The sequence below is a fragment of the Pseudoliparis swirei genome, chromosome 10 (genome assembly GCF_029220125.1).
Source record: "Pseudoliparis swirei isolate HS2019 ecotype Mariana Trench chromosome 10, NWPU_hadal_v1, whole genome shotgun sequence".
NCBI lineage: Eukaryota > Metazoa > Chordata > Actinopteri > Perciformes > Liparidae > Pseudoliparis > Pseudoliparis swirei.
In genome coordinates, this window is record NC_079397.1 from 12458599 (window position 1) to 12470846 (window position 12248).

The following is a 12248-nucleotide window of genomic DNA, read 5'->3' on the forward strand; positions in this document are numbered from 1 at the left end:
ATACTCAAGTACACGTGCCAGACAATCTTAATACTGTTAGGTAAATGTACTTTTTTCAGCTCTAAAAAACAATTTCAAAGAAGGAACAAGAATCACATATTTTATTCCTGCTATTTACAAAATCTTACATACGTTCATTCCATAAATAAATAAAAACTGTGTGACAGAAATGAAAATACCATATTTAGCAAGATATTGTATGTTAGGCATTAATGGTTAAAGTGCACAGGTAGACATTGGATCTGCTGTTTAAGATGAAATTCATTTTGACAATATATTGGTCAAGGAGACATTTCAGCCGCAGGCAGCTCATGCAGCAAGTCATATTAGTGACGTGGCGTAAAGGCTTCGGTGAGAGTAGCTTCAGTAGGGATGTTACAGAATATTGGTGACGCGCTTTCCTACAAGAGTCTCTCACAACCTGTCTGCAGTGGCATTGCCAAAATGTCTCCAAACCGTAAAATTAAATTTGGGATGCAAAACTTTTTGAGGATTTACTGCATGTCTACTGGGTGTGCAACCAAACAGAATCCCTTCCCCTCATAGTGGGTATCATTTACCAACTAAATGTGCTTTAAGATCAACTGAGTGGAGTGACAAAGTTTAACATATACATTGTGCATAACAAGGCATCAAGACATTCTGTTGTCCTAATGTCCAACCTGATTATTTACCCAAGAGAATACATTGCTCAATAACAAATACATGATTATATTTCAATCAAAGCACTTTGTAAACAATGTTGAAGAAATGTGCTCCATAAGGGTTATTAATACTATTATTTGTTTATAGATTATTGGTTACTCTAATGCTGAAAATTCAATAAGTGAGCTTAAGACAAGTATGAATATGGAAATATGTGTTTAAAAGACGTTGGTCCAGTTGACAAGTGTTGAGTTAAACCCATTATTTGAGTAATTGAGGTACAGTAGATTCAATTCGATTAATATGTCTTTCCAAACACTAAGTTATGTATGAAGGAAATGGAGATAAATAATATCTGAATATATTCCAGATAAGACACTTACTGTAAATAACAAAATGCCGGGATTGGCTCCAGCTACTCAATAAAAACAGATGGCTTAATAATGCTTGATAAGATATTCATTTTGAACAAAAGCATCTGAAAATGTGCAGATTATATTGATATTCAGCACATTTTACAAGACAGTTCATTTCATTAAATTGCAATGTTTTTACAACAGTAAGGCAACAAATAAAGTCATTTTAAATTGATCTTTGCATGTAGATTACTTTTCAATATCAGTAACATGCAATAACAGAAGAATAACACAAGTTGCTATAGCACAAAATAGACGGAATATGGTATACATCATAATATGTTTACATGTGCAAATACAAATATGGTATGCTTGATAATAATTTAAAGCGTGTATCAAAACATACTAGGTGACTAGAAGGCACGAGGAACATATCTGTTTGATTGGAGAAGAGCTATGAACTCCTGTTTTCTTTTTATCTGGCCCATCAGCTTGATGCTCATAATGAGGAGAACCACCTGGCGAGGGAAGCAAAGGAGTTACAAGCACGTTGTGGTGCTCAGTAATGGCTCCCGCAGGATCTTCTGCTGGCCTGACCGCCACAACTATTGTGTAGAAGGTCTTCTTCATGACAGGAAGTCTAAGTTGTGTAATAAAAATTATCTGGCATATAATAGATCAAGTTAATAATTCAACACTGCATTAGTAGCTGTGTGAAGTACTCTAACGCATATCAATGTGTAAAAAAAAAATGTACGCAATAAAACTCACCCAAAATATTCCACTTCCAAACTGCACAGCCATCGCCAATGAGAACGCAAGCTTCAGTTCAGAAGCATAAATTGGAAAACAAGGCTGTGGGGAAAAAATTGCGGGTTTATTGTGAAGGCATAGCTAAAGTATTTATAATTATATGTAAAAATAAAAAAACTGATCTGGGTATGTTGCAGCTCATTTGGATGTTTTGTCACAAGCTAAAAAAGATGGGAAAGAAACTAAGAGTTCACTTTCAAAACAGTCTTAGCATTTTTTTTACCTCTTGATAAACGTACTGGTTCTTTGGCGCCCCCAGTGTGGCGCTGCCTCGTAGTCGAATCTGGAGAGCAGTACAACATCCCATGACATAATATGACAAAAATAAGTTTCCCCATATCGAAAAGGTTGGTGCAACATCAATAACAGGAGGATACATAATTGACTTCCTTTTACATTTCCTTATTCATAGGGATTTGCCCATCGGTGGTGATAACATTACTTCTCTAATGTTGTTGCTGTATTTTGCAGCTGCACTGCAAACATGTGTTAGATATTATCGAGCTACTTTCATGTATTTTTTAAATATTGTATATCAGAATATGGCTCAGCTCTATTGTAGTCCTCTGGTCAAACCAATACACATTTCTTTTTACTTTAAGTGTTTTATTTGACAAAGATAATGTGTAGCTACATAATCAGATATCCTAATAATAAGAGCCACCTTCACTGGTTATATGTCGCTTTTATAAAAGGGAGATACTCACGCATCTTCCTGGATAGTGACAGTTACAGGAGGCAGGGATGGAGGGACCCCAGTCTTTATAGCCTTCAATAAGTCCACAGCACTCAAACTGGAGGTGACAAACACACACACACACACACACACACATGCACACGGAGGCCAAGTAAGAAGAACATCCAAAACAGATGAACCAGAATAACATGCATAAGCAAGCACATGTACTTGTCTGCAGACCCTCGCCTTCCCATCATCCGGGTAAGCGAGTACCTCTTGGCTCTTTAAGATAAGACACACCTGCTTGCCCGGCCACACCCTTCACAACACTGCTGGTGTTTTTGTGGCCTTGTTCGCCACCTAGAGTGCTACCGACAAATACTTTGCCTGTCCTCTTTAACCCTCCTGTTACCTTCACATTTACTCACATATTTTACCCTCGGGGTCAATTTGACCCCAGCAATTAAAACCTCCAGAAAATTATTAGAATTAATAGTGTTTCCCAAGTTTAAGTGTGAGGTACTTTATGTTTGTTTGTTGACTACCTAAATAGCCCTTTAAATATATAAAAAAGTTGATATTTCTTATGTTTGACACAGTGAAAAACAGCCTGGGGTCAAATTGACCCCAAAGAACACCAACGTTAAACATTGAATGGGGTCAAATTGACCCTAAAGGTAACAGGAGGGTTAAGCAGCCTCCATAGATGTATTTGCATTGTATCCTTCTATCTTTTCAGTATTCTGGTAGATTTTTGCGTAACAGCGAGTGCGAGAATTGGTAACTATCCGCCTCAGATGGCCGAGAAAATGCCTGGCGGTAGTCCACGGTGAGCACGGTGGTCAGTGTTCCCGTAGTCATTAAATCATTAAATTCTCGACACACAGATAAAATAATGCATATTGTTACGATTGCACCTCAATAAATGCACTTTTTCGGGGGAAAAGACGCAACAGAACCTGAACTTGCTTGAAAATAATAAAGTTTTCAGGTTTTTGTCAGTATATTAATCCAGGGATGTTTTTCTGTATACCTGTAGTTTCACTGCAAACAAGGACTTCTAATAACTAATTCGGCATACGGTGCCATTGCAAGATTGTACTTCCTGTTTACATGCTTAGCATTATGGGAACTCTAATTACAAAACTGGAACCACAAAAAAATTAAAGAAAGACAAATAATCAAATAAGCAGAGGCATTAAAATACTAATAGCGTACATTATTTGATATATACTGTACTTGCTTTCAAATTGGACAAATGAGACAACTTTGAATTGTGTGGTGAACAAAAATACCACTGGAAGTAGTTTTATTTATTTAATTTACCCAGAATGTATTATCTGGATTATACATCTAAAAAAGCTCCTTACTTCTTGTTGAATACTGTAGAGCAGGGTCCTGTTGGCTTTGCTGATTCCAGTCAGTGGCATCATGGACAGCAACTTATTCTCCTCACGGACAACTCGTTTCTGAGGAGGGAGACATCAAGACATTGTTAGAAAATACCATAAATATACATAAAATGTTGTAAAAATCTGAATTTGCTTGTGAAAGCAGAGCATTACATTACCATACCTCATAAACATCTTGGTAACTTAGTGCTGTTCTGACAATTATTGTTTGACTGGCTGCCGCCATCCCAGTTGCATACTGCACAAACAGATAAACCAACAACAGTAAGTGAAAGAGCAAACACTAGTTATTTGTAAAACGTATGGAATCTGTCCTTCGCAGGTTAAAAGCAAATTGTACAAAAAACACACATACACTGGTAGTACGAGCACATGAAGCAGTTTTTTTATATTACCAGAATCAAACACCATCTCTTTCCTGCACAGGCTCCAATCACACCGAGCACCGAGAGCAGCATACAGCCGATCTCTACAACGTACATTATCACGACGGAAACATTGGACACCAGCTGAGGAGAAAAACAGCATTGGCTTTAAAGTGATACATGGACAGGCCTGACCATGTTGATATTCATAGTTTTTTGTTGTCACAGATGTATTTCCAAGATAGCGTGGCTACAAAAGAGGTCAACGGTCAGGGTCAGCTACAACATCTGAAGATAATTCACTGTCTTGCCCAAGGACACTTCAACTGCATGATGCTTGCCAACACGATAGCTTCTTCCAAAGGAATATTTAAAAAATATCTCTGTGGGGTGTAATATTGACGTAAGACCATGTAAACTCATGCATTAATAATCCCCAAATTGTCAATGGATGTCCACGCAACTCTTTTTTCCCTTGTGAAACCTGATAAAGAGTTATTTCTGCCTCCGATAAATAATATTATTTGCTATGGAAATCATTTTCATCCGCTCAGAAGAACATCTGAAGTTAGTCTTACTTTGCCAGTTAGTATCAGGTCTCTATGCCACGCGACGGTCATCGTCAACATGAAGAAGCACAGTGCCTTTGGAGAAAAGAGCATAAACATGTGTTATATAGAACATTTAGGGAAAACGTAGTTTATGATGCCAGTGTCTCTAAATCTACAAATGTTATTTTGTCAGCCATTGTTTTAATGTTTTGAAATGTTGTATAGTTCAGTCGGCACGAATGGTAGGCAGTGGCACAGCTATCCAGGATTAGTCTAAGATAATACCTCTGCAGGACAGTAACGTCAGCTATATCCAGACTCACACTGCCCATGACTGCTCATGTTTACAACTGCTGGGAAATATTATTGTAAACAGTAGCATCATAAGAGCATGACAGGCACTCTTTATGGATAGATCGACAAAGGGGTTTATTTGAGGACGGATATCCTTTGATAATGCAATCAAATCGTACCACCACTATTACTTCTTTTTGATACAGGCTAGCACAGATTGTTCTTCCTCATCAGTTATTTAGTATATAACCGTAACACATGTTACATGTTACATAAAACGAACTGCAGGAATTACCTCCATGCTCATTTTGATAGAGGGGATTGGCTGCAGCATGTTTGTGTATGAGAGACAGACACACAGGCAGCACTAGCATTGTGTTATTTGGCTTAATTATAGGGCGAATGATGATGTGCGTCAAAACAACAGCAAGCTAAACAAATAGTTAATCACAGGAGGGGGAAACAAGCGATAAAATGCGAACCAATAGGCCTCCCGGTTTTGCATTGCATTCAAGAGCGTTGAATTGAAGGCTACCTACCATATGCACAGCGTTTGCAAAAATAAATGGCCTTTTCAGGCTCATTTTATCCGCCACCACGACCACTGCACTCTGATGCATGCTGCTGCTTCTCTCCCAGGCTTTTCACGCCCGGTCACATAAAGAAAAGATTAAGGCTATGGACCTATGATTAGAACTGTAGGGCATCTATCTATCCGCACAGGACGTCACTGCGATGCACTGGGCGAGGGTTCTGTGCCGCCTTCACGTGCAGTCGGAAATATTGCAATCGAGAGGATACGCGCACAGGGAGGACGTTCAGGCATGATTAAAAGGAATTCATTGAGGAATTGTAGGTGTATTGGGTGTGAATAATGTGAGCAGTGACACGAAAATGACTGAGTTACTGAAATACACACAGCACCCTCAGAACATTTCGACGACATTCCAGAAAGACTGTCTCTAAGCTATTATTTAAGTAGTCTTTTATTTTTCTTATTTCGTTTGAAGCAGCTCCTACTATATTGGGAGGTCAAAGTATATTTTTGTCCATCAGTTATCATTTAAAAAATCATGCATGGTCCATTCAGCTTAAAATCTTTCACAACATCGCTGCAATGTTATTCTGCGATCCACACCAAATGTGTTGCGCTTATATTATATGACACAACTCATTATTCACCCAGTATGAGTCTATAACAACAGCAGAGAGATAGACAAAGTATATCCTACATTTGGATAAGAGTTGTTAACATTAGCAGAGCTTAATTTTAAATTATAGTGAGAGATCTCAAAGTTTAAAACCACCAAAATGTGTTTGCACTCTTTAGTGTGACTGGTGATTTTCATTTACTGTCAAAATGACTGCATTTCCCAGGATCCCACAGCCACAATGGGGTTGGGCTACTTCCTAGAACAGGTAGGGCGGGTTTCTATTGTTTCCGCAGGTGCTATGAAGAGAGAGAGAGAGAGAGAGAGAGAGAGAGAGAGAGAGAGAGAGAGAGAGAGAGAGAGAGAGAGAGAGAGAGAGAGAGAGAGAGAGAGAGAGAGAGAGAGAGAGAGAGAGAGAGAGAGAGAGAGAGAGAGACCATACGTCAGTAAGAACAGGAAAAGAACTGCCGTGTATTAAAGGACAGCCAGTGGATTGGACAGGAACCTGGATTAGCCTACAAACAAGGATCTTTTTGAAAGTATATCTTATTGAAGAAGTTCCTTTTTCCTTTCAAGGACGGCTAACCAGAACCTGTGCAGGTGGACAAAAAGGATGGTCTGTTTACTCATGCTTACGTTTGCTGAGGGCCACAAAGTGGGTCAACACCTGAGAAGAAGCTGAAAGGAGCAGCAGAGGCCGAGGCTGTTTCTGTCCTACTAAAAGGGAGCACACGAGGGGATTGTGACAGAGTGAACTGGCTGGAGACACACGACAGAGAGAATGCAGCATTATTATACCTTTAGTTTGTAGTCCCTGAAAACAGGAACCGTTGATGTGTCCACATTGCTGCTAGTCCTTCACAATGTGTAGGCCTACACTCTAAATTGTTCAACTTTTAGACTATTTTATATGTAATATTTGAAAACATTGCTGAGATAAACGGATGTTAGGCACTTTCTAACCTTTTCAATGGCACCATGTTATATTTTGACAACCTTTCGAAACACTAAACTGGTTTTACAGGCTCCATTTACTCTGCTGGTGACCAACTGTAGCTTTGACTGAAAGGAGACACAGTGGAGGGTGCCTTTATTTAAGCTTCAAGATAACACAGCACCTATTGGCCTCAAAGTCCAAACATTCCAAGTGATCGACGGTACAAGGGGAGAGAGAGCATTTCCTCCATTTGTGAGACATTCACATCCACAGAAGACACGACTGTACCTCCACCATGCAACCCACAGGAACTGACCCCGACGACACGTTCGATTTCCTGTTCAAGATCATCCTGATCGGAGACTCTAACGTAGGCAAGACCTGCTTGGTTCAGAATTTCAAGTCAGGGATTTTCTCAGAGAGACAGCAGAACACCATCGGAGTGGATTTCACTGTACGGACCGTGGACATCGAGGGGAAGAGAGTTAAGGTTAGCACTCTGTGTGTCTTGAGTCCTTTGGGGCTTGTACTGTATGTGTTGAGGTAGTAATAAGAATATGTGGTAGAACATCAAATCACCCATATGCAGATATTTACGAGCAAGCCACAGATTCAGAATTTCATTTTGAAAGCACAGTACATGTTGTAGTCCGTGAAGCTTTTAACTGCTGTCAAAATTGGGCCGACCAGCATGTGTCTGTCAATCGAAGTCACAGTTTGGCATTATTAAGAGATAAAGAATGACTTGAAGATGGGCAAATTATCAGCGTAGCCTCGGTTGTTGAAAACCATGAAAAGGATTCATCCTAAAAGGCCTTATACGGTATTAAAAAGTCGTAAATGATAAAGTCAGTAATGAAAAACACTTTGGTTAATTCATCATTTTTAGTTCATGCATTCTATGTGGCTTATCAGGGTCCAGATCCTATTTCAATTATACCATTAATAATATTGTAGTATACATCTGGGAAGTATTAACAAAACTTGTATATAGTACAAAATAATGCTTGGCCATATCATCCCTCTTGTTTTATATCATATTTTAATCCTATATAGTTTATCCTACACTCTATATTATATTTTATCCTTTTATCCCTATGCCTTTGAAGCTGGTAAGTGCATGTGGTATTGAAACGTCTTACATTAAACAAGGCCGACAAGTAATGCCTGTTATCTGCCTCGGTAATTATCATGGGTGTTGTCGAGTCAGCTGGCTGTGACTGACATGAGGGACATGCCTTTTGGCAAAAATCAAAAGTATTGCTAAAAATTTAAACTGCAGCTCCTGTCCGACAGGATGGACCAGTTTCGGTTGAAGGTCAAATGACACCACACACCGTATCAGTTGACCTTGTGTCCCAGTGTCAGTTAGACTCAATCCAAAACCAGTCAGACCAGCTGCTCACATGAAGGACCTGCCCTTCAGGTCGCCCTGCTCAAGATTTTACACGGATAAAAAGGAGCCTGCTGACTTTTCTGTGATGTCCTTTATATAGAAAAGGGAACTAAGGTGAACAGTGATTGTTTCCCCATACATCTAACGTTAAAGTCAGTCTCTTCCCTGAGTACTCATGGCCTGAGATCCCATCAGTTCACATCTATGTGCCAGTTGGCTTTCTGTGTTGATCATTGGGTCCACACAGTCACTGCTAGTCTCTTTCTATACTACTACGGGGAATAATGCCCAGAGTTATCAAATAAAGTAATTGATATATCAAAATTCATCATAATATTTTCTTTTTTGTTCATGTCACATGGTTTATCTGGAGATTTGTCCTAGTAAGGAGGAATGAGCAGCCAGTCACCTAATACACACAAACACACCTAGACCAACTCTTGTATTCGGTAGACAAGCCACTTAGATAACTGTAGAATCTAAAAAAGATATAAACATCGTAGAGTTAAGTGACGTGTGATGGTTTTATGAATCAGTTTATCTCAATGTAGGATCCCCCATATGGTTGGAAAAGTAACAGAATAACAGTCCAAAGAATGAGGGCTCCCATTTGTCTTTTTTACTTTATCAATACAGCTGAAAAAGGATGCTTTGATTTGGTTGTTAATCTTGTCCAGATGCACAAAGGAAAACGGAGTTCAAACCCTCCTCACTGCTGTTGAAAACAAATTGGATGAGTTGGTGAGTTTAGATTAATTGCCATGACGTCCGTTACCACGTTGCTCAGCAGCCCTGTTGCTCAGGGAGTAATCTGCAGAGGGACCCACTATTCTGTGCGTGTGTGTGTGTGTGTGTGTGTGTGTGTGTGTGTGTAAATATAAACAGTGTTATTTGGTTGTTATTGTCATGTTTTTGTTCATGTGCATATCAGCCATACCTCTATTCATGTACATGTATATGAAATCCATTTACCTATTACAGCTGATCCCTTGTTCTTGTGTGTAACAGATGCAGGTGTGGGACACGGCAGGTCAGGAGCGGTTTCGTACCATCACTCAGAGCTACTACCGCAGCGCTCACGGCGCCATCATCGCCTATGACATCACGCGACGCCCGACCTTTGACTCGGTGGAGAACTGGATCAAAGAGGTGGAGACCTATGGAGCGAGCAACGTCGTGCTGGTTCTCATCGGTGAGTGTGGATCTGGCATGTTAACATGTGAGGTGAATGGATACATTGTCTGTGTTTTTGGAGGGATTGGGTGGACAAAATAATAGAAACATTTGAAAACATAATGCTGTTTGGTGCAATAGCCATTCAATGAGAGCTGGTCACAGCAGGGGGGGGTTTAATGCGCAATATTCTTTTGAGGAAAATGCCAACACTGCTTTTTTTTAATCATTGTTATGTAAGGTAATTATAATCAGCTGTGGTACTTTTATAATTTGTGCAAAAGGCACCAAATCTAACTCAACTGAGTACAGAAAATACAAATATATAGATACACCACTTAATGTGGGTTGGCTCATAAAAACATTCACACCTTACGTAACTTGACTCAGACCTCTTGGACTACCTTTGCATTTTGCATATTTAAAATGTATTCAAGCATCACATTACACACCTCCAATGGTATCTTAAGGACTTTGAGCAGAGAGCGGAATCAAACTAAACTTCTAACCTTAAATGTACTTAAATGGAATTAGGAAAAACAGAGTCAAGCGAGTAAAAACGCACGCAGAGCAGAATGCACTGTATCGGTTGTGTGGTAAAGTGTTTGACTTTTAAATTAAAGAACTGACTTCAAATATATTACAAGAAAAGAACTTTAACCCTTGTGTTGCCTTAGGGTCATTTTGACCCGAATCAATATTACACCCTCCCCCCGCCTTTGGGTCATTTTGACCCGATTCAATGTTTCACCCTCCTGTTACCTTTATATTTACTAACATATTTTACCCTTTGGGTTCAATTTGACGGCAGCAATTAAAACCTCCAGAAAATTATTAGAATTAATATTGTTTTCCAAGTTTAAGTGTGAGGCACTTTATGTTTGTTTGTTGACTACCGAAAGAACACCGACATTAAACATTGAATGGGGTCAAATTAATCCTAAGGCGGCAGGAGGGTGTAATATTGATTCGGGTCAAAATTACCCTAAGGCAACACAAGGGTTAAACACGTGGCAATTAATAATAATCACGCATAATAATAATAATGATAATGGATCATTTTCAGCAGTATTGACAGCACTAGCATGTAAATGAGATGCACTAATAACTATATGAACGTGCTTGGTTGAGATGATCTGGAGGTGTATGTGCGTCTCTCAGCTCCCTGATTGTCTCCATAGGTAACAAAACAGACCTGGAGCAGGAACGTCAGGTTCTGTTTGAGGAAGCCTGCGATCTGGCAAAGGACAAAGAGATACTGGCTGCTCTAGAAACATCAGCAAAGGTAATGAGAGTGCTTTCACATGTAAATCATGAAGGAGTTGGCTACAATCTAAAGTTCTCCCTCTCTTCTTCTTCTTCTCCTCTGTGTCAAGGAGAGTCAGAATGTGGAAGAAGCCTTCATCTTGATGGCTCGAGAGCTGCTGTCTCGTAACGGCCTTAATGTCCATCAGGAGTCATTAAAGAGCAGCGACACACCTCAAGTTCTCCTCCGGTCCAACTCTCGGGCTGTCGATGACTTTGGAGCTCCCTACACGCCACCAGAGAAGAAGACGTGTTGCTGATTTGAAAAGAGGAAGAGGACACTTTTGATTACGAATGTTGGGAAAGACAAAATGGACGAAGCTCCAAAGATGCATGTATGTTAAATAAGGCTGGCAAGGCCTCAAGATTGTTTTGCATTGAGGAAGCTTCCAATTTTTTGAAAGTCTTGAGAAATGAATTCAGTATATTTCAATGAGCTTTTTGTAGCTTAACTGACCCGAGAGAATTGTTAGCTGGTGCTACAAGGACCCGGACCGGGAGTGGTGACGGGTGGGATCAGCGCTGGGTGAAGTTACAGTAAATTAATCTTATTTATTTCAGCTATAGCTAGACATTAATTGTTCTCTTAATGTTTGAGTGTTACTATTTCATTTTTTAAAGTTTGCAGTTGTAAAATTAATCAAAATCTGAATGTAAAAGCTCAGGCATTTCATTATGGTGGTCATAAAACACTCACGCATCCTCAACACCTGCTGCCCTCCGCCACATTCTCCTTCACACATTTAGTCAAAAAGCAGTCTTCATGCTTCACTCTGCAGACTATTTTATGTTATTATGTCTTTTTCACCCAAGTGTGACACAGAGAGCCGGCTGCAAGTCAAACAACTATGAAATACAGCTCAATGACATCTATTAACAGGCGGCCTGCACAGAAAACACTACATATCATCGTACCGCGGCTTCACAAATCAATAACATGTCAAGAAATAGATACTCCAAAACTATGTCTTACATTAAATGGTCTTGTATATGTCAGGCTTTGAATGTGTTCCTGAAGTCCTCCTGTTGACCACTAGAGGGCAATGTGCTGTTATACATGACCAGCAGCTGCAGGTTGAGGGCTCATTGCTTTCAACAATAAATAGAAAGATGATTTAAAACATCCTTGACTGCGCAAAGAAACAATTGATTGAGTGTAACACACATTGAT

General features: G+C 39.6%; 2 protein-coding genes across 2 annotated transcripts; one reads left to right on the plus strand and one right to left on the minus strand.

The window, feature by feature from the left end:
- Window positions 1-87: 87 nt before the first annotated feature.
- LOC130200451 (tetraspanin-8-like) lies at window positions 88-5792 on the minus strand. Its single transcript, XM_056424758.1, has 9 exons — window positions 5655-5792; window positions 4849-4914; window positions 4301-4414; window positions 4069-4143; window positions 3864-3962; window positions 2522-2608; window positions 2038-2097; window positions 1773-1856; window positions 88-1519 (listed from the first exon to the last, which is right to left on the minus strand). The coding sequence occupies exons 1-9, from the start codon at window positions 5733-5735 to the stop codon at window positions 1415-1417; spliced, it is 771 nt and encodes a 256-aa protein (XP_056280733.1). The 5' UTR covers window positions 5736-5792; the 3' UTR covers window positions 88-1414.
- Window positions 5793-6728: 936 nt separating this feature from the next.
- Window positions 6729-12202, plus strand: LOC130200528 (ras-related protein Rab-19-like). Its single transcript, XM_056424893.1, has 4 exons — window positions 6729-7693; window positions 9608-9791; window positions 10954-11057; window positions 11149-12202. The coding sequence occupies exons 1-4, from the start codon at window positions 7499-7501 to the stop codon at window positions 11335-11337; spliced, it is 672 nt and encodes a 223-aa protein (XP_056280868.1). The 5' UTR covers window positions 6729-7498; the 3' UTR covers window positions 11338-12202.
- The last annotated feature ends 46 nt before the right edge of the window (window positions 12203-12248 follow it).

Bases quoted from the DNA above. Each gene is read 5' to 3' on its own strand.
- LOC130200451 (XM_056424758.1), bottom strand. From the start codon at position 5,735: ATGCATCAGAGTGCAGTGGTCGTGGTGGCGGATAAAATGAGCCTGAAA. The intron at 3,963-4,068 runs GTATGGTAATGT...CTCCCTCCTCAG, and splicing joins GTTACCAAGATGTTTATGAG to AAACGAGTTGTCCGTGAGGA. The intron at 2,098-2,521 runs GTGAGTATCTCC...ACTGCTCTCCAG, and splicing joins GTCACTATCCAGGAAGATGC to ATTCGACTACGAGGCAGCGC.
- LOC130200528 (XM_056424893.1), top strand. From the start codon at position 7,499: ATGCAACCCACAGGAACTGACCCCGACGACACGTTCGATTTCCTGTTC. The intron at 7,694-9,607 runs GTTAGCACTCTG...TGTGTGTAACAG, and splicing joins TCGAGGGGAAGAGAGTTAAG to ATGCAGGTGTGGGACACGGC. The intron at 11,058-11,148 runs GTAATGAGAGTG...CTCTGTGTCAAG, and splicing joins CTCTAGAAACATCAGCAAAG to GAGAGTCAGAATGTGGAAGA.